This window comes from Lynx canadensis, chromosome B3 (genome assembly GCF_007474595.2).
Source record: "Lynx canadensis isolate LIC74 chromosome B3, mLynCan4.pri.v2, whole genome shotgun sequence".
Classification (NCBI taxonomy): domain Eukaryota; kingdom Metazoa; phylum Chordata; class Mammalia; order Carnivora; family Felidae; genus Lynx; species Lynx canadensis.
Genome location: NC_044308.2, coordinates 76,529,592 through 76,552,758, shown reverse-complemented (window position 1 = coordinate 76,552,758; position 23,167 = coordinate 76,529,592). Strand labels below are relative to the sequence as shown.

The 23,167-nt window shown below is 34.4% G+C and overlaps 1 protein-coding gene across 1 annotated transcript in view; it reads left to right on the top strand.

Moving 5' to 3' along the window:
* The first annotated feature begins 3,793 nt into the window (after positions 1-3,793).
* NOVA1 (NOVA alternative splicing regulator 1) overlaps positions 3,794-23,167 on the top strand; it is a 152,006-nt gene continuing 132,632 nt past the window's right edge. Inside the window, exons 1-2 of the mRNA XM_030318862.1 lie at positions 3,794-4,019; positions 5,764-5,907. Coding sequence (XP_030174722.1) covers positions 3,884-4,019; positions 5,764-5,907 — 280 coding nt within the window. The 5' untranslated portion in view covers positions 3,794-3,883. The remainder of the gene's footprint in view (positions 4,020-5,763; positions 5,908-23,167) is intronic.

The window sequence follows — 23,167 nt, the reverse complement described above, 5'->3', positions numbered from 1 at the left end:
ATCTTATGGTATTAGAAAATAACATTAAATTTGCAGTGCCAATTGTTTGGTTAATTAAGAAAATAAAATATTTCTTTTCAGAGAATTAAAAGGTCAAATATGTCTATTATATTTTTCAAAAAGTTCATTCAAACAGTTTATTTGTACCCTAAGAGGTACAGCATACTATAAAGTGGGAGCTGCTTTTTAAAAATTTCCTCAGGTTTATTAGCTGGTAAAAAAATGCAGGACAAGAGATCAAATGTTTACGTCTGTTTAATCAGAATGGTGGAGGTATATAGTGTGAAATGGAGAAGTATCCTTTCTTAAAAAACAAGAAAATACAAGAGAATAAAGGCTACAATATACTCTCTGATAACCTTCATGGCCAAATCATAATCATAGCTAACTGACCCTTTGAAGTCTGAGCAGGTCTTAGGATAGTCTGTGTAATTCCTGGCATGCCATAGTTAAATAAATTATTGGTAAGCATGCTATCCACATTTAAAATCATACCTTCTGCTCCTAGGCCCCATGGAATGGTGGGTAATATTTAAATATTAAGTCTGAAGAAGGAAATAAGAGAAGGGTCAAATAAATAACATAAGAATACAGTGTCATGACTCTCAGTAAGCTTAAGTCTATAAGGCAATTTAACTTAGCTCACTTTCAATTTAACTTACACATGGCAATGACAGATATTTTCTAAGATATTTTAAACATATTTTACTTATTTTTAGAAATTTGGTAACGTCAGTTTCCAATTCTCAGTCTTTTCCAAATTCAAAACTACATGATACTGAATACTTTGTCCAAGCTTTAATACAATATAGCTTTGAACTATTTTCATTTTTGTATTATCTTTGTCTCCTGTCTTTTACTGTTTTAGAACAATATAGTAGCAAACTCCAGCCCTTTTCCAATTTTTTATTTAAAAACATCCTTGCATATTTTTGGTACACTTCACAGAACACTTTGATTACACAATGTCTGGCATCAGCTTTTTCTATCTTGACTACCACATCCTTATTCCAAACCCTGATTTTCTTTCATCACAGCTCATTTTTTTGTTGTTGTTTTAAATCCAATTCCGTGTATAAATCCTCTTTATTCTGGGCATAAAGGCTGTATCATGGTTTCCTATTACATCATATATCAGATAAAAATTCTGGACTTTTAAAGGTTCATAGACTTTTACCAGTTATATACTAACTTACCTGCTTTCCCTTTCTTTGAGGTCTCAGCATTTCTTCTTCTCTGACTTGAGGCAAAGTGTTTTTCATACTCCAGATAAACTTTTATTCCCAAACTAAATGTTATTTTTTCCCTTGTTCAGCAGACTATCATCTATCTTTCATCACTTAAAAAGCACCAGAAATCCCAATGCCTCCTAGATGTTCCTTGAAATAAAGGACGCTGTGAGGAGGGTTAGTATTCTTTTTCATTCCCTCCTCAATCAGGAATTAAATTTTATTCTATTCGCTTTGGTGATTGCCTCAGATATGCAGGTATTCTTGGTTAGAATATCATAGAATTACAGTGAAGTTCTTTATTATGCTAGCTTTTACTAAAGGCATCTTTCAGGTTGAAGTGCTGTAGTGAAAAGTACAAGGAAGGAGCATCTTTGTTCTAGAAATGTAGCGAATATGTTCATACCTTTTCACATCTTTCAATACATTATCTCATTTGACTCATAAGACCTATGGGAAGCAGAGTTACAGCCCCTGCTTTCAGTGGAAGGAACTGAAGCTTTAGTGTCCTGCAATATTCCAAGAGGATAGACTTTGAAATCAGGAAGACCTGAGTTTGAATTATTGCAACAATGCTTATACCTGTGCGGCTTTGGATTATTCATGTCTCTAAACCTAAACTGCCTCGTAAAATAGGTACAGTAATAACTATATGATACACTGCATGTAAAGAGCATCGCACGTAAAATGATTCCTTGGCACATGGAAAGCACTTAATAAACAGCCAACATGTTAAAGGATCTGCCCAAGACACTTTTAGAACATGCCTGCAAGGAGGTGAAACCAAGATTTCGGGCTCCAGAGCCCATGTGTTTCCATTATCCCTCATTCCTGGCGCGCTGATTAATTAAACAACTAACTTGATAGATGACCTTGAGCAAAATACTTCACTGAATCAGTTTACTCATCTGTAAACTGAGTCTTTTCAGACTTTCAATCTATTGCAGCTACGATATTTTTTTCTGTAGCCTTGTACACTTGATGTTCAGACTCCTTATATATCCAAGATCTGTATAATCATAAGCTGTGCACATTGCAATGAGTTTCATTCCTATATTCATACTTAGTTCAATAATTAGTTTTGTGTACACTCAGCTGTTGCCTGTCTTTAGTCTGCGTACCAGCGCCTCTGAGGGGAAGACCCATACCTAGTTTCATTTATATCCTGGCTTGCTCCCGAAAGGATTAAAGGCAGCGAGCGACACTAGAAGTACCCTAACGATGTTACACAGTGCTACTAATAAATACTCTTTTTATGAAATCGCCCGCGTAGAAAACCGCCGATGAGTTAAGATGATGTCTCTTACCTAACTCTTAAAAATAAAAACTAATGTACCTAGCTAGAAGTCCTGGAAGCATATAGTTAAGGTTCTTTCTTCAGCCTTGACGCTGTCTCACCCGTTGTCAACGGTCACTCGAATGCCCTTCTCAGACTAGCCAAAATTGTCGCCACTCCAGCCCCGGCTTGACCGAGATCCCACCCCGCCCTTTCATTCCCTCTCATACCCAAGTTTCCTGATTGGGAAGGGGCCTGAAGAGCCTTTCTCACATTCCCATTTTATTGGCTGGCACGGCTGTCAGTAATCTCTGCTTCCCGCCTTCTAGCCTAGCGGGTTTCTTGGACCCCTTGGTTTCTGCGACAAGCCGCTTACGTTTGCCTGAGCCGTGTTGCCGGGGACCGGCGACCTTTCACCCCTCCCTTCCCACAGGAGCGCCCCAGCCCCCGTCCCCTCCCCCGCCGCCTGCGCGCGCCCCCGCGCACGCGCTTAGCCCGCGCGCACACACGCACGCGCATACACACAGCCTCCCCCCCCCCCCGCCAGCCCCCGCCTCCGGCGGGGCCCCCTCCGCCCCCGCAGGCTGAGGCATCAGCGCTGGGAGGCGGCAGCGGCGGCGGCGCTGCTGAGAGGCAGGGACCGGAGCGCGAAGTGTGTGGGAGTCTACGAACTCAACCCCTCTCTACCCTCCCCTCGCAGCCATCCCCCTCCCTCCCCGCCAGCCCCCCCTACAAGCGGGAGAAATAATGAGCGAGACCGGGCGGCAGCAGCAGCATCGCCGAGCAGCCCAGGCAACGGCAGAACCGCTCCGGCAGCGGCGGCGGCGGCAGCACCAGCAGCGGGAGCGAGCGCAGCGCTAGCGCGGCGCGGGGACCGCCGCGCTCCTTCCCGGCTCCTGCCCTCCTCCGCCGCTCGCTCCTCTCCGCATCCACCTCCTTCCCCTCCTCCTGCTCATTCACTCTTTCCCTCACTCTCCCCTCCTCCTCGGCTTCTCCCCGCGCCCCGCCAGCCCTCGCGCTCTCCCACTCCCTCTGCCCGTCCTCCCCGCTCCCCTCCTCCCGCTCATTCACTCGCCCCTCTCCCTTCACTCTCTCCCCCTCTCTCCTTTCTTCTCCTTCTTTCACCCTCCGTCTCTCACACCCCCTCCATTCCCCTGTCTCCTTTCTGACACTGCACTGCAGCTGCTCCTCAGCCCTGCCCCCTCCCCAGTGAGAACAAACCAGCAACATTGCTTTTTTTTCCTAAAGAGATTTCTATTGATCCGATTAAAAAAAAAAAAAAAAAAAACCTTAAGAAACCCCAAACGCAAAAAAAAAGAAAAAAAGCCAAAACAAAAGGGAGAACCTTCTCCCCGTAGCAGCGGCAGGAACTGCAAACATGATGGCGGCAGCTCCCATCCAGCAGAACGGGACCCACACTGGGGTTCCCATAGACCTGGACCCGCCGGACTCGCGGAAAAGGCCGCTGGAAGCCCCCCCTGAAGCCGGCAGCACCAAGAGGACCAATACGGGCGGTGGGTATCGCTTCCACCTCCCCGCTGGCCCCATCCCCCGCCGCCCGCCCCTGCCTCCCTCCCTCCTGCCGGCCTCCCTCCCTCCCGCGGCCCGGACACCTCCAGCCCGAACCCGGCGGCTCCCGCGCCCCTGCCCCGCGCCCCCTCCCCTGCACCTGCCCCGCACCTCGCCGTCCCGGACACATTTCCATTTCTCTGTTTATCATTCATCAAAATGGCGACCGGTTTTTCGGAATAGACCTATCTTTCCATTTAATCGGTCTAAAGACTGACCATTTAAATATCCTAGACCTGGGCAAGGGGGTCCGTTAAAGAGGAGGAGGATGACCCCGAGTGAGGTGATGGCCGCTCGAAGATGCGCGCTGCATTTAACAGTCTGATAAAATAAATAAATAAATGGCACTTGGGTAGCGGATAGCAAATGATTGGGGCATCGGAGAGTTTTTCCCTCTCCATCCCCTTGCTTTGGGCCACAAGTAGTATGCAAAATCTTGATGAGTGCATGCTCTTACCGCACTTACACTGTCGTTGCAAATATCTCATTGATTTGTCTTCAGAGGTGTGCATACGAGGGTGGGGGTGTCTGGTACTGTGACTTGTTAGTTTAACATCCTGCGCTTCCTGGGAAGATGAGTTATAACGGGACCGGTATCGCTTCTTCATTTGCACTGGAGTCATCTTAACAATGCACCCAATGCATCGAGGCAGAGGTGAATTTATCTACAGCATGTACATTAGAGACGGATGGGGGTCTTGCGAATGGCACACCCGCAAAATTTAGAACGTTTATTCACATAAGCTGGATTTACTGGGGTGTTTCCGATTTAAGACTTGATCAGTTTGTCAGAAATTAAAGTTTATGGAGTTGGCTTTATATTTTCTACAACATTTCATTTCACTCTTTCTTGGTTCATCCACTTCCTCTGTTTTTAAAGCTGTGGCTATTTTGGAGACGTAACATAATCTGTTTGGTCACTTTTAAGTGTATTTGATATAAATGACTCCTAAGCTTTTTAGTATTGGCAGAATTCTTCTTAAGGTCCTTTAATTAATGAGCTTAAACGAGATCATGGTAGACTAAGAAGTGCTAAAGAAATACACCAGGATTAGTTAGATTTGCCAGTTCACATCACTTTGAGTTATTTCCTGGCAGTTATTGCAGACTTGGAATACACCCTACAGTTTGGGTGGATTATTTGGTAGGAGAAATGTTTGTTTTGCATACTTTAAGTAAGATATAGGCAATGGCTGATTGTAGTCCTTAGGTGTTTGCTAATGTCAAACCAATATAGCTCATCACTATTTACAGTCCTTTTACTTATTTGTATTGCAATATGGTAAGTGAAGGTTTGTCATCATATAAATCTCTGAAGTTTTGTTAAAGGGTCAGTTCATTTCATTTTACCATAGTAACCACAGATAGAATTGGAAGACTTCCATGTTTGGAATAACAACTGGAATTTAGTCATCAGTTTCTACAGTGCTGCAAAATAATAAAACATGTTTAGATTTTAATTCCAAGTTTAAAAGTATAAATCCTACAAAATGAGAAACAGTTTGTACCTATTTATTTTTCAGTGTAATTGGCTTACTTTTGTTCTTTAAAAAAAAAAAAATTAACCCCATATTTCCTGCAGCTATATGCCCAATGTTTTAATTGCTGTTTTTCCCTCTTGAGGGTGGAGAGGGGATAGAGAGTTTAAAATTATCATGTTAACCAAATATATTTCTTTGCATTTTTCAGAAGACGGCCAGTATTTTCTAAAGGTTCTCATACCTAGTTATGCTGCTGGATCTATAATTGGGAAGGGAGGACAGACAATTGTTCAGTTGCAAAAAGAAACTGGAGCCACCATCAAGCTGTCTAAGTCCAAAGATTTTTACCCAGGTAGGTGCAATGGTGAAGAGATTGTTTGATAAATCCCCAAGGAAATAAAGAGAAGATCTACGTGTGTTGTATGTTGTATTGAAGGAAATTCTTAATAGTATAGACTTTATTTATATATTGTATTTGTGGAAAATTTTAAAGAATATTTCCACTCTTGATTATGTTTTGTTTCTATAATCGATATACTGTGTCTGTGATTTAGAACAATTATGAGATAACATCTTTTGGGTATGTCTAAATACTTCTTTCTAATTAGGAAAAAACTCTAAAATTTAAAGATAGAAACATGGACAGCTGGCATCAGGAAATAGGGTTCTTTTGAAGTTTTCAGACATCATTGTAATGACAATTAGTCTAGAGTGAATTCAGAAGAGGGGGTAGGAAGGCTTCTTAAAGAATGGACCATTTACTTCTAAATCCATTATGTACCTCTTTCTGCTTCACTGCTTTGTTTGTTGGCCCTGGAGTGAAGTAAAGAGGACAAGTGCTGCCTCTTCAGATTTTTAAAATACTGCGTTTTTAGTGTAATTGTGACAAGGAAATATATTATTATGTAAGAAGTAAAGTAATACTTCAAAATTTGTGTTATGAAGAGCTGTATTGGATTAAAATCTGGTAACAGTTGTGTGGTACTATAACCTACTGGAAAATGGCAAGTTTCCTAGGTGGCATAATTTTTTTTGTACTTTTCAGTGTGTGTTTTTTATTTCAAGTGTTATACAGTTCTCTGTGTTTTATCTTTTTCTTTTTATCATTTTGCTACTCATTATATGGATTTTAAATATAATTGGATAATCTGCATAATTGAATAGTATATCTCTTAGATAAAACATTAACTGATTTGCTTTTACTCAGGTGTAGCTTCTGCCATTTTTTTTGGTTATTTTGTCTTCATGGCCATAAAAAAGTATTTATTCAGTGCTGAGGAGACTGATACTGCTTCTTCCCCCCCCCCCCCCATAGAAAAACAAAGCTCATTTGCTTTCAATGATCTAATTTCAGTAGAATTCTTTAGTAGAGGATTTCTTTTTCATAGCCAATTGATTGGTGGGAGAAAATGGACCATTATGCTAGATAAGAAGGTTTTAGAATGGTTGAAAATATCACTTAGTTGTATAAACTAAATGTAGTATATTTGGTAAACACTACAAACATTAAGCTAAAATGTAATCTCTTAGATATGCTGTCCTTCGAAAGTTTGTTCCTGTGAGTGTAGTTTTGTAGATGGCTTTCCTTGTGTCTGAAACTTTCCTTATGCATTAAGAAAGTTTACTAACATATTCACATTCATATGTTTGAAAGGTATATTATGATGAAAAAAATCAATGTGGAATTGTGAAAACCTTAGTACAAATAAAAGCATTCAAAAGAGCTTGATTGCAGAATTAATAACGTGATAGTTCTAGGAAAAGAGCTGCAATGGTAAATTAAATTCACTGTCAATAGATGAAAATGAAATAGCTTTTTTGCATTATACATGAGGTGGTATCAGATGTGCAGGGATGTTACAGAAAATTGGTGTTTATCAAGGATATTCCAAATAGTAAATTAAATGCCTTTTCATTTGAATATAGTTTATTTTCAGTGGGTTTGAAAGGGTGCACCGAGAATTAGATCTTTTGTTTTTAGTCCACTTAGTTATACATTTTTTTCTTATTACATTGAAATTGCTTATTTTATTTATAGTTCTGAAGCACGTTATTCATATAGAACAAGAATATCCGTTGGAAAAAATGGAAAACTGGAATGCGTTGAACAAAATTTTGTGTGTGTAGTGACGTAACCTGATCAAATGTGATTTGAAATGTCTGGATAAAAGAAGGCTTATACTCTGCCTGTAACAGGTGGAAACCAAGCACACGCTATGGAATTAATTTTAAGGATAAAGTAAAGCCTTGTAATTAATAAGAAGTTGTATTAATTCTGAACACTTTAATTTAAATATGGTATTACTGGATTATTCCCTGTTCAGACAGATACATCTCTCTTCTTCTGACAGACTTCAATTTTAATAGTCTTTCTGTTCACACTTGACCACAAGCCTGTGGAATTATCTAAGGTCCTGGTATTCTTCAACATAACAGCCTCTGAGCTACTTTCAACTTCTCGTACTCAGATATATTTAAGGGATACTTACCTGCTCATCTCAGATGAACCAAATTATAAAACTGTGATTTCTTATCGCCGAGTTCTTACAGGATTATGCAGTAATTTGGAAGCCCATTTTTGTGTTTCATATATGTATTTATGACTCCTCTATTAGAGTGAACATGCCTGATGTTTATTTCATCAAGAATCTTTCTATTTCTTGTTTGGTAAGACAGTGTATTTGGGGAAAAGTATACTTTAGTTGTATAACCTAATGGATTTTCTCAAATTACCTAAGTTTCAAACAGAATGTAATTGTGTTCGGAAGGTTTAGTTAAAATACTGATGTATTTAACACAGACTTTCTTTAGGATGTATAAGCCAGTATACAGACACACTTTGGGGATATTTTAACAAATTTCATCTCAAATGTATGTCCATTGTTTTTACTATAGCCAATATAATATACTCATATTTATCATATTTGTGAAGTTTTTTGTTTTTTGTGTTTTGTTCAGCTTGTATCTTTAAAATATCTTAAACAACCTCGCCTTTCTGAGTAATTTTTAATATTTATGGTTGAAATCAAAACATTTTTTGCGCATTAATTGGTGTGATTTAGAATTTGTAGAACTGTATATTATATTGTGTATTTCAGCATGGCATAGTAAATAAAATAATTTGGGGAGATTGAGGATTGTGAAATGAATTTTTTAAATTACTGTAATCAAAAAAGATGTATGAGTAGATATACTTTTGCTGTGTAATTCATCTTTTTAGAAATCTAAATCTTACAGGATACTAGTTATTATCTGTGGTTTATGAATATATCTTTTTTTCTTGATTAAAGCAGCCTATTTATTTACATATCTTTTCTATAATTAGGTTAACTAAAGTTGTTGCCTTGTAGTAAAAAGCAGCTTTCTCATTTTTGGGGAATATATTACTGTATGCATTTTCAGAATGGCGATAGTGTTCTTTTATTCTTTTATTTGGCATCTGAAGATGTGTTTAGTTTTGTTAATAAATAGATTGATTTTATATGTTAAAATAATGCATGGTTCAGGTAGATAATCCAAAAAACTTATGGAATACATTATTGGTTGGGAATAGTAAAGGATTTATAAAATATATTTTTTCATGTGTGCCTTAAATTTTAGAACATTTCATAATGCACCTATTGTTATTCCATTGTATGACACTAGAGATCTTCATTATATCCACCAAACAGAAATACTTCACTGTAATCGCAGCATATATTAGTGTGTATCTTACACTTTCTTCGTATTTATGGCTATAAAACTGGATCACATTTGATGTAAAGTATTTCCTTTTATGGTCCTTAAGTTAAAATTTGAACTTATATCCCTAGATTTATTGTATCGTAATCTTAGCATTGCACAACTTGGGTGATTTTTTTTGTTAATCACAAGCCAGTTATGTGTTAAATTTTTAAAAGTCTTGAAAAAGAATGTAAGTGCATTTTTCTTTTAGTGAAGGAAGTACTCAACACTGCCCTAATTTTGACATGGGGAAAATTCAGTGGCCAATTTAACCTTTAGGATCGAGACTGTATAACACAAGAATGATCATTTTTTTGGAAATGAGATGAGTTAATAAAGTTTTAGAATAGATCACTTCTTTTGTTTACATTATTGAAAGAAGAGAATTATGGTGTTGGTAGTACAATGGGAATACTTTTGTCCAGCTTTTAAAAGTTGCAGTCCAAACACTTTTCTTTAATCTTAGATGCAAAGCATTTTAGAAATTTATTGGTATGTATTTTAAGGAAAAATTAGTAGATACATAAAATTGTAACAAGGAAAAATAAAAGTAGTGTAATTTCTAGTATTGTTGAGTTTAATATGATGGTTATGATTACACTGTACTATCCCTTTGATTTTAGTATGATCAAAGAGTTGCTGGCATGTAATGTGCTTTTCTTTAAATCTTCAACTTGTAATATTTATATTTATCATATTACCTGTTGTTATATTTTGTCTCTCTATACCCTTAGTTGAAGGAGGAACCATAATCTTTCAGTTAGACATTAGTATCTCTCTGAAATTTGCTGTATTTTTAATATTTTCTCATTTTAAGAAACAGGAAATCTCAACATATGAAGGAATGTTACTGGCATAGCACAATCTATGTTAAAATTGTAGAGTCTGAAGATAGAGTTTTGATACTTAACTCCTGTAAACAAATGTTTTATAGCATAAGATTTTTAGAAAAATTGAATTAGCACTAAAAGTCTTAGGTATTCTATTTATTTGATTTTTTTTTTCATTCTGATGTTATATCTTCTATCATTGATTTAGTAAGTTGTGGAACATCATTTAAAGTATTGACGTTTTCATGAATTATATTGTATAATGTCACTTTGATATTAGCTATTTGAAGCCTTCTGGATTTTGGAAAAATAGCTCATTTAAATTTGTGACGTTGTAAGGAAATTCAATATGTCTAACAATATTGCCTTGCAAATATCACCCCCCAAAGCTTTCAAGAAGAGTTTAAACATAGTGAATATAACCAGTGAAATAGTTCAATATTTATGTATGGAAGGTGTTTTGTATAATATGTAAGAGGAAAAAAAAATCTGTGTCTTGGGAACTCTAAGGAGTATGTGGTATCACTAAAAATCTGAGCAATAAACACCCATCCAAAACTTGTTTATTTTATAGCTATTTTGTTTTGTTTCGCTCTGGCTTAAGCAAATTAATTTTTAAGCTTCTAAATAACACAGATAACATTTATTGAACATAATTATGCCACTTGTTACCTAAAATTCAGTACCTAATAAAACTGTTTTTTACCATAGAGTTTAGTCTTAGTTGTTTTCAGTTTAGCGGAGTTGTTTTAAAGCACTTTTATGAGCAAGTGCAGCTTTTCAAAATAAAATTGGGGGGACAAGGGTGGGAGATTTGTGCTTGATTGCCATCTCATTTCCATCTTTGGATACAGCTCTAGCATAAAGTTAAACAACATCTGCAGAGATCTGACTGACAAACATCTCTCTGGGACTCATCATTGCAGCCTGCAGCAGGTGCATTCAGCTTGCAGTCTTTTCCAAAAAGAGGTTAGTTTGTTCTAACATTTATCAGTAGACCAGTGGGAGCAAGTGACTAGAGAGAAGAGGTTGGTTGTCACTTGTCCAGTGCTGGAATACTACAGGTAATTGGACTGGACTGGTGGGAACCGCAGCAGCGTGTGTCTCACATTGCACTGCAGCTGCTATGGGGCTTAATTAACCTGACCCTCAGAGACTGAAGTGTCATGGTATAAAACACAACATGCAAGAAACGAAGCAGTATTTTTCAGATACTTCCTGGTGTCTGAGTTGGTGAAATTTCCATTTTCTTCGTCTCGTTCTTAAAAAGATATGGCATAGGCTTTTCCATTTTTTTATATGGAAATATTTGAAACTAAAATGATTTCTATGAATCTGATAGAATCCACACACGTAAAAAGATATTGTATAGAAATAGAAAGAAAATAATCTTAAGTCAGAAGTATTTAACTTTACATATTCCACAAGTACGTTTTCAAATCATGAACGAGCAGAAAACAAGTGGAAGTACATTGTAATTTTTTAATTATCATTATCGTAGCTTAACATTTGTTTATTTTCAAACATAACCCATGTAAAATTAAGTTATATCATTTTAGCGTGTTAGAGGCTTTGGCAAGCAAGCTTTGCTGAGTGCTTTGAAGTGTTTCAACAAACAAGACAGGTATAGCATAAAAACTCAAAAAAAATTAATCTGTCATTTATTTCTATTGTTTGAAATTTCTTAATCTGTTTGAAATACTGACAATATGCTTCCATGACATATATAGAAGTTTCTTACATTTTCTAATAGTGTTCCCACTTATTGTAGGTGTCTAATCACAGTGCTGTTTATTAATTGGCCCTTGAATGGAAAATAACTTGCAAGGTAAAAACGCCTTTAAGTTAAATACGGCAAGTGCTATATTACTTTAAAATAATTCTGAATTAAAAAATATATTTGGAATCTTGTGAAGGAGTTTTATAGTTTTGATTTTTCTCTCATTTTTACTGATTTGAATTTTTTGGTCTTCGTTGAATATAACCTGTCAGTTACCAAAGAGGAATTAAGTTTTGGAGTTTGTACAGAGTTTTTTGTAACTTATATGCTTTTATTGAAGGAATTTTTACCAGTATTGCCAGTAACTATTGGATTCTGAAGTTACTGCTTATAAGAAATCTTTTAAAGTTTATTTTAATTGAATTAGGTATAGTAGTAGTTTATTGGTAGTTATAGTAATCATGGGAAATAAGATTAAAATAATCATCACTAGAAGTTAATATAATCATTTCCGTACTTTTAAGCATATGTTATTTTTCAGTCAAGACTTTCCATTTTTGAGACCTTGGATCTTTGTTTTCTTTCCAATTCTTATCAATATAGAAATGATTCTTTAAAATTCCACATATATACTGCACCATCATTTTTAATTTTTTTTAGAATTTGGTTTTTATGGATATTTATGTATGTGTATAATTTTATACTGACCGACTCAAGTTTTTTTTTTGTTTTTTTTTTTTTTAATTTATTTGTTTTTGAGAGGGAGAAAGAGTGCACACAGGGAACAGGCAGAGAGACAGGAAGAGAGAGAGAATCCCAAGCAGGCTCTGCACTGCCAACGTGGAGCCTGATGTGGTGCTCGAACTCACAAACCCTGAGATCATGACTTGAGCCGAAGTTGGATGCTTAACTGACTGAGCCACCCAGGTGGCCCTTTAAATTTTTGATAAAGAAAACTGAATAAAAATAAACATTTAAGACTACAAAGTAAAAATGAAAGAATATTATATACACTGATGAGCTTTTGAGATATTTTCCGTATTCCCTGAGTTTCAAACTACTATATGGATATCCTTTCCCATAACAAAACTTGGTCATGAAAACATATAATATCTACGTTCCATCATTGATCTTTTGCTGCTTCCTGCAGGGCCTGTCATAGCATCGTTGACAGGACCAGATGAAAAATGAAATCAGTATCTTGAGTTTTTTAACAGCAAAATGATTCAGGTAAGATTATTTGGCATAGAAAATAAACCATTTTTTACCATTCCTAAACTAATTTTATTTAATAATTGATATTTAAAATTAATATATATATTTTTTATTTCAAGACCTGTTCTATGTTCTACTGATGTTCAGTATGTTTGTAATTTGCAATTAATTTTATTCTGAACTCAGTAATTTTTAAATTTTAGACTGTAGTGTTTTTTACTTTCCTCATGAAACTAAACATACTTTTTGAAGTTTTGAGAAATAACTTTTCTCTTTCAAAGCTTTTTGAGAACAGTTTTACACTGAAGGCTCTGTAATTGTTTGGCAGGATAAATTTTCACATAATGTACTTATTAATTAAATAAGACTTCAAATCCTGCATTCCCTTTAGGATATAATATATGCTGACTCTCAGTTGATTCAATTTTTAAAAATCATTTTTATCTTAAAGAAGAAAGTTTTCATTTATATTGTTAATAATCTGCTTCTCTAGGAATTAGATTCAGTGACTTTTTATAAGATCTAGTAATTGGGGGGGAAGAATTGGAAGGGCAGAAAGGAAGGAATTGGCAGAGCATTTCATTAACACTGAATATAGTAAAGGAATGTGGTATGTATTTTTGTTTTATGTTACTAAATATTTTAGAAGAACTGTAACTTTTCCATCTGATTACATTCATTCTTGAAATAACGTTTCTAAAGGAGTTAGTATTGGAGGCTATTGAGCTTATCATTCACATTTTTAGTCTTAATTATTCTTTGTATAACTGCATTTTAATTTTTCTAAGATTAATTTATGTTTTTTTTTAAGTCACGGAAGTACTTTTTAATAAAACCTGGTGTGAAATCTGTCTAGAAGCTTTTCTCTTGTTTATTATGTGTATTTATCAGATGCTTCCTATGAGCCCAGGTGTAGGCAGCTCCTTGGTCATCACGACTTAGAGTTATTACAAAGCATTTTTTCTTTGTTAAAGGGTTTGGATATGTTTTACTTTTTCCTAAAAAGTTGCGCTTTAATTGTTCTTCTTAAGTTTTGTGTTAAATTTTTTTCTGTTATATGGCATCTCTGTCAAAAGACTTACTGAGGACCCTTAGAAATAGCAGAGAGGCTTTCCATTTTAAGAGACTGAAAAAATCATGGAATTGTGGAACCAGATGAAAGGAATGGATCTTAGATCTCATCTCTTCCAGAATCTCTATTTAACCATTGAGCAAACCAGGATACCAAGATAATAAGTGGTGCATGTCAATAATCATCCTTTAGCTTTTAAATATGTTTTCTGAATTTGTGGTACAAATTTTAGTAGGTACTTCTTTCTCTTCCTGTTTTGCTCCACTCTTTTTTCCCTTCCTTTTTGGATATGACTCTCTGAGAAAATAATTCTTTAATTTTTCTCTCTCCTAGTTTTAAAATGAATGTGCCCCTCCCCTTATTTTAAATAAGTTGAAAGCACGTTAGTTATTTTAGAACATTTTTTGTTGTTGATTTGCTATACTGAAGGGCCAAATACAGGTTCTCTTTATCACTACCACACATTAAAAAAAAAAAAAGTTATGATAGGTTATATTACTTGGAATATAGCCTGGTCTCTTTTTCCGTAATTGTAGTTTGAAGATGTCAATATTTCCAGGGTGATTTGATTTCTACACTTTGTTACTTTTCTTCATTTGCAATGTTTGCTTTCTTTTTCTTTCTTTTTTTTAATGTTTATCTTAAGAGAAAGTGGGAGCGGAGGGTGGGGCAGAGAGAGAGAGAGAGACAGAGAGACAGAGAGACACAGAGAGAGAGACAGAGAATCCCAAGCAGGCTCTATGCTGTCAGAGCAGAGCCCGACACAGGGCACGATCACATGAACCATGAGATCACGACCTGAGCCAAAATCAAGAGGTAGGACGCTTAACCAACTGAGCCACCCAGGCACCCCTGCTTTCCCTTCTTTCTTTTGCTTGCTTCCAGTGTTCCTTAGCTAAATTTTTTGTTCTTGGTTTAACAGAGTATTGACCTTGATTTTAAAAAAATGTGTAGACTTTCTAATTTAAAATCTGTTTTCAAGGATATATATATTTTCTATATTTTTATGTCTTTCATAAAAATTTTCTTAAGTATTATATATTTGGCTGGGTATTCATAACAGTTGGTTTAAAAAGAAAAAAATATTATGGTTAAAAAATAAGCAACAGGCTAGTTGTAAGGCATTTTAAGTAAAGGTGAAGATGTATTATACAATAATTTTTAATTTTAAAACATCACTATTTTCTCTTTTCTGTCTTTTTCATTACATTGGTTTGCTTCTCCGAGTTCTGATGATGTTTGCGTTGTAAGCTTATGGACTACTTTCTAACATAAATATAAAAGTATTCAGTGTGATTTTTGAGGAATTTTTTTTCTTCAGAGCTTTAAACCAAAATGAAAAATCTTTTGTGATAGCCTTTACTTATGTCATTTAAATAATTGAATTAGGCTTCATTGGTATGAAGGAATTAATGTTGTCCTTCATGCCTGTTGCTGTATGTTCAGTTTACAGCTCAGTGCTGTAAACATAGGTGGCAGTTCAAATTTAAAAGAATGTATGTATGAATGAATAAATGACTGATTTGAGGCTTCTTCTGTGAAGTGTGAGTACAATGGATAGTGGGCAGTTTATCTTTAAATTTTCATTATATATCCAATTTACCTTGAATGGGGGGTGGTGTGTATATGTAAAACCCGTATTTCAGATAAGTGAACAAATGAGTTCAAAAATTTAAACAAATGGCCATAGAAGTGTTAACACAAGTATGGGCCAGGTATTAAAAAAGAAGAGTAGAGTGAGAGAAGGGAGTTTTGCTTTGTATTTAGCATGTTGTCCTTTGTGAAGGAAACTGTAAAGCCAGTATTATGGAGTACTTAAAAGCCATTTCCAAAATGTAGATAATTAATAAAAATATTCTGACTTAACCAACATGAGCTTAATTAACATTTATTAATAAAAGTGATTTGAAATACCTATATTACAAGATTTTAGAGTTACGTCACATTATGGTTTTTCTGCTGCCACATGTCTACTTGTTCGCTAAGGAACATCCTGTTGATGACTTTTCTTGAGATATCCTGAAAATCAAAGTTTATTAACCACTAAATTAAAGTTACATTATTAAAAATATGATTACTTTAATTGTATTTTAATATCTTCACCTGTAGAGGGGAAGTTAACATGTATAAATACGTTATGACTTTTAGAAGCTAGACTATTTAATTTTCTCATTTGTGAAAGAAAAAAGTATACCAGTTACATAGTAGACCAGAATTTATTTGCTTAGAGTTTGACTAGAATATCAAGGTGTTAGTATGTGTTACTTTATTTGAAAATAAAATTATAGGAAAGTTATCAAATTTGGGCTTCTTTAGTCTTTTACTTTTCAAACAGTTAAAATTTAGAGAAATCCATGAAATACTAATGTTTTTATTGTATTAGTACATTGAGTTTTGCTACAATGAACCAAGAAACATCTAAGATTTAGTAGATAAATCTAGTCTTATGCTTAGTCCTCTACATTTTTATAAATTCTCTTTATTTTTTTAAAAGCTGGTGCAGAATAGTGGGCTAAAATAATTCTATTGTAGTGTTTCTTTACCTGGTGCTTCCTTTGCTACTACCATGGGATTGTACTTTGCTACTACCTCTTGGGGTTAGAACTAGGTATACAATGCTCTGAAGATCTTATTCTCAAGAAAGAGAGCAGTAAGACACAAGAAAGATAAATACCTGGTTAGAATAAATTTTAATAAATGTATAATGGTAGAATTGTGTCTACAAGTTGAAACTACCTCTGTCTGCGACCAGATCTTGCAGGGAGAAGGTGGACTTCAAAGAAAAGGGGGGTTTTGAGGGTTGAATTTTAATTTGCTTGTTGGGCAAGAGTGGAAGGTCATTTGAAGCAGAGACACAGTGTATATTTAGGTAGATATGAAAATTCCTGTCCTATTCAGGGATCCAAAAGTAGTTTGGTATTACTAGGTAAAAAGTGGATGTTGCTGGGGGGAAAGTGGGGATAGGGAGATACTATAGATATTTTTAGAGACAAGAGAGAATGTATTACATGTGAAAAAGATAAGAGCTTGTTTGAAAACTGCTATTATTAGCAAGAATTATTTTAAAGAAAAAATACCTCTGTTGGGTCTATAAAATGACCCACAATGGTACTGAAATTAAAATTTATGCACGTATTTGTATAAAAGTTAATAGTTGTACTTTGGAGGAGGATTGCCTTAATTATCTAAAAGTAGAGCTGAGTAGTAGACTGAGGAATGTGACTTTCTGCTTAGCAATGTAAGTAGAATTAAAGAGAAGACTACTTTGTTTACAAAGGAAAAGACTAAGGGAAAGGTGAGGCAACTAGAAATACGGAAAAAGAGATGTTAAGAAATACGATAGTTGTGTTTTATTAAGCAGTTATGTGCCAAGTGTAAAAGAAAAGCGTGGGAACCTAGTGAAGGACAAAATCCAGTGAAGAATGTTTTGCTGTACTCAGGAATAGTCTGGAGAGAAGTATGTTTTTGACATTTATTCACTTTTACATACCTTGTTGTCTGTGCAGACACATTTAAAATTAGCTACTTGGTTTCTTTTACTAGTTTGTTTTTGAATCATATATCTGATACAATTTTTCTCATTTCTTAAATTACATGAATATGTAGACCATTTTAGCTCTCTTGATATGTGATGAACAGATCTATTCATTTTTAATTTGATGAAAATTAGTGATTTACACAGCATATACATTTTTTTTTAATGTGTGAATTTGATGTCGTTCCAACACTAAAGTTTTGGTATATGAGAGAGACATTGGTCAATGAAAATAAAAACTGAAACTTCTTATTCATTGTAAATGGATTTTCTGTTATGTAATTATTTTATTTGGAGTTTCACATGATTATTGAGATTCAGCAGGATTTTCCATCATTGATATTTATTTCCTAAAGGAGTCACTGTTAATCGATACTCGATCAAAATCAGATTAATTTAAAAAAGACTGAAAAATATGGCACTGTGTTTCCATTTAGAAAATGAGATTAAAAATCTATCTAGCGTTTTATACTGATTTGTGAAATCATTGGCTAGTTGTGTAGAGAAACATTAAAGAATTGAACAGCTGAAGTGACATTAAGCACCAGATGGGGATTTGAAATGAAAATATTCACTGTGTAATCTTTATTTAAGTGCTATTCATAATTCAATAATACCAGTCGTATAACTCAAAGTTGAATTCAATACAAAAAGGAAGCATAAGCAAAATCTCTGCCTTCAAATTGATACGCATATCATGGTATGATATCATGACTTGTTCTTAAAAGGGATAAATAATATAGGTAAGACAACTGCATACATTTTTTGCAGAGGCAGTACAATTCTCTTTGAGAAAAATTTTGAAGAATTTTGGGTTGTGAATTGTTTCAAAGTAACGTTTATTTAAATGGAACATCTTTTATGAATTCTGTCTTTGAAATTATATTCTATTTTGCATTTACAAACATCTTCTAAACTAGAAACTTCCAGCCATATTTTCTTTACAGTAATATTTTAAATTTCTTCTGAAGTGTATACCTATTTTGTTTAAGGAAAGGTATGTTCCTCTGAAAGCTTTATCACGTTTTTAGCTAAATTGGTATATTTGACATCTTGTTTAAGAACTAGAATGACTCTGGATATGAAAACACAAACTGTGATAATAAGAAAGATATGCCATATGTGGCAGTTTAGGTTGGCATATATCTCACATGGCATGTTTAATGTACTGTATTACTAAAATTAGTGATTTTACAGTGGAAGGCTGCTACTCTTAGTATATAGTTTAATGCTGGTGGGCTTAGAATGCTGACAGACCCTTTACTTTGTAAATCCCTCTTTTCAGTCCTTGTAAAAATCTTTTCTCTGTTAAAATTATCTACATGGGATATATGTTAGTAACTTATTCTCTGAAGTTTATGAAAGTATTATAAATAGTATATAGTTTGACAGATGATTATCGATGTGAATAGCAATCCTGTATGTTGTATTTTTGTCAAGGAATAATAATGCTGATATATTTATATGGCAAAAAATAGTTTAGCAAAATAAATAAGAATCGAAAACAGTATTTTTACTTTTAGGGAATGTACATATGTTGGCAGGAAAAGCTTTGAGGTTCTAGAGTCTTGGCAGTGAAGCTATTTTAAACAAACTGAAATAAATTATTGCCCTTTAAAAGAAAATACTCAACTTTGAAATCATATTGCACCTTTCTTGAACATAATTTTTTCTTTTCTCTTTTAAAAATATTGATTTTACTGAAAAATTTTCTTAAGGCCCGTCAAATAATTCAGCAGACTGCATTAAAAATAAGTAGAGGGGCGCCTGGGTGGCTCAGTTAGTCAAGTGTCCAACTCTTGATTTCTTTTCAGGTCATGATCTCAAAGTTTGTGAGTTTGAGTCCTGCTTCCAGCACAGAAGCCTTGGGATTCTCTCTCTCTTCTCTCTCTGCCCTTCTCCTGCTTGCTGTCTGTCTCTTTTTCTTTCTCAAAATAAACTTAAAAAAATAAGTAGAAACTGCAATGTGATGGGGATAATTTAGGTGATTTCAAGGGATAAATAATATAGGTAAAGGATATGAACATTTTTTGGCCACTTAAACTATGCAGGACAAATGCAGTTCTGCTTGAGGAAAATTTTGAAGGAATTTTGACTCGGAGAGATGTTTCAAGAAATAGTTATCTAAGTGCAGTATCTTTTAACGAGCCTGACTCTGAATTTATGTGAGTATTTAAACTATCTCTATTATCGTTAATGGGAAAAGTGATAGTCTTGTTTTTAAAAGTCTAAAACCAATTAACTAAAAGTTACTTAATAAAAGTAAGTGGTATATAAAAGTAGTTTATTAATCATGGCTTAGTTAGCTCTTACATTCTATCACTTATTTCAGTTCTTAAAATTTCAATGTAGGCAAGAATTCTTATTTCTGTTTACAGTTCAGGAAAAGTAAGAAAGACGGTGAAAGTTGAAATGATATGTGGTATAGCAAGTTAATGATGAACCTGTTTTTTTTTTAACTGTTATTCTGTACCTCTTTGCATTAGACTACTTACAAAGTTGATTTCAGAAATACAGTATTCAAAATTTAAGTAAGGTTCACCAAAATGCTGCATTCATTGGTCAATCACTGGGAAATAATAGATTTTTTGATGGCTTAATAATTTTTGGCCCTATTCACATAATAAGGAAATCTTACAAATTTGAATTTTGCCATCAAAATAAAAGCTGTAATAATTAAACAAAATGGAGACATAAAAACAAGTTTTCTGTCTTGACCAGATCTCTGTAAACATTGAATTTTGATATCTTTTATGTACTTTTCCATCTTCCTATTGATATTAGACCTCTAAGGTAGTTTGCCATTTCACCTTATCTATGAAATTATTTTTGTGAGGTTATTTACTTATTCTCAGTTTGGCACTTATGATTTTGCTTTTGCTTTTTAAGTCATATATAACCACCGTAGAGATTTGTTAAATTATACATGAAGTTAGAAAGATCTAGTCAAATAAATATGACAGTACTTCCTATAATAAAAATTTTCATGAGGAAAAAAATGTGTTGGGTGTTAGATAGTGAAGTTTATTAAGAAATTATCAAGTCAGGGGCACCTGGGTGGCTCAATCAGTTAAGCATCCAACTCTTGATTTCAGCTCAGGTCATGATCTTGTGGCTCATGAGTTCCAGCCCCTCATCGGCCTCTGCGCTGACCCTGCAGAGTCTGCTTGACTTTCTCTCTCTCTGCCCTTCCCGTACTCACTAACTGTCTCTCTCTCTCTCTCTCTCTCTCAAAATAAATAAACTTAAAAAAAGAAAGAAATTGTTAAATCAGCTCAGTGCTTTTTAATGCCTTCTGGGTATGTAGAATGGAATGCAAGACCCTCAGGGACCGTGTGGTGTCACAGCAGAGTTTATCCGATCTCGACATTTAATAGCTGTATGATTTTTTTTGTCAGGTCCTTGGATCTATAATTTTTTCATCTGTCTAATGGAAATATTAGTACTCCTCACACAATCATAAGTTGTTCCGGGTACCACAAAAGGGAAGATGTAAAAGTATGTCACCATAATACCTGCCATATAAGCATTTTATAACCATCTTTTTAAATTTTTTCTTTCCCATATTTGTTACATTTAATAACACTAAATATACAGCAGACATTTTAGTGTAAAATAAACTATAGAAATGTGGCTCTAAAAAGGAAAACATTGCTATAAGGAGTTTTTCTTTCAAAATTGCTTTTTTCTTTTAATAACTGATTGTTATTAAAATATAAGCAATACAGAGAAAGTTAAAGCTCACTTTTCATCCCATCCCTTTAAAATAATATAAATAATTTGGTGTATATTAATTTTGACTTTATAAATGCCTTCTTATATTTTTATATATCTTATACATTCAATTCAATTTTTAGATACAATTGTCATATATATTTGTATTTGAATAGATAATTACAAGTGATATTCATTGTTATAAATGGGATGAATTTGCAGCAAATCACCCCTGTTGGTTAATGGATTTGTAGAACTTCTAAATACTCTAAGGTGTCCTCCCAGTCACAACTATGTGGATATTTTTATGTGAACATTTTTATGTACATAGCTTAAAAATGTGTTCTGTGATACCCCTGAGGGTACACAGAGCCTTATTGTTTATTTTTTACCCATATGATTGACCTGAAAACTAGAGATAAGGATTTATAATATTGAAGCATATTATAATCTCATATGAAGCACATGGGCTTCATTGTATTTAAGACTCTTGAAAATTAACATAATTTATTAAACCCTCCTTTCTTCATCTTTGTACATTCAAATATAAAATGTTAAAAATATTTAATAAGAAATCAAATGGTATATAGAATATTTAATACTTCTTTCATGATCTTTTTCAAGATACTGAGACTTCTGAAAATCCTTTACCTGTTAGTTGAAAAGAAAGTCATAGTGTATTAAATGATGAAGCTAGATGTTTAGTAATATAGGTGATAGTTCAAGACTTATTTTTCAGCCGTTTTTAGCTTAAAACATTGTTTTAATTGCTTCTGTAAAGCAATTTAGTTCATGTTCATGCAACTTTCAGGGAAGATCCTCTAAAATTTAGTGGTATGGTTTTACTAAGAGTATGTTTTGGGGTCATGGCATATTACTTTCCATTCCTTAACAAATATTCATATTTTCCTTGACTTATCACAAAAATTCTTGATTACCATTATGGTGAAAAATTTTTTATGATGTGTGTATATTTTGTTATCATCAGTGTGTAAACTTAATGTATTCAAGTGCCTTGCATATTAGATATATTTATATGTTAAATATTTAGGATTTGTCTAATCCCATAGCAAAAACAATTGTGTATATGATTTTTTTTTGTGTGACTGTGACTTTAAGGGCAATAAATATACTTAAGATCATATCGATTCTTACTGCTTTGTGGAAAGTATAAAACCTTAGTGAATATCTGCCATAGTACAGAGTAAATTCAATTAAATATTTAGAATGTTACACCTTTGAATATGTAAGAGTACTAAATGTTTTAGGAAAAAATGAAGCGAGAAACTTTGCTAAAGGTCATTTAATTCCATAATAATTAAATTTGTGGGCCTAAAAATGAACAAATCAGGAGACTATAGATGCTGGAGAGGATGTGGAGAAACGGGAACCCTCTTGCACTGTTGGTGGGAATGCAAACTGGTGCAGCCGCTCTGGAAAGCAGTGTGGAGGTTCCTCAGAAAATTAAAAATAGACCTACCCTATGACCCAGCAATAGCACTGCTAGGAATTTATCCAAGGGATACAGGAGTACTGATGCATAGGGGCACTTGTACCCCAATGTTCATAGCAGCACTCTCAATGATAGCCAAATTATGGAAAGAGCCTAAATGTCCATCAACTGATGAATGGATAAAGAAATTGTGGTATATATACACAATGGAATACTATGTGGCAATGAGAAAAAATGAAATATGGCCTTTTGTAGCAACGTGGATGGAACTGGAGAGTGTAATGCTAAGTGAAATAAGCCATACAGAGAAAGACAGATACCATATGGTTTCACTCTTATGTGGATCCTGA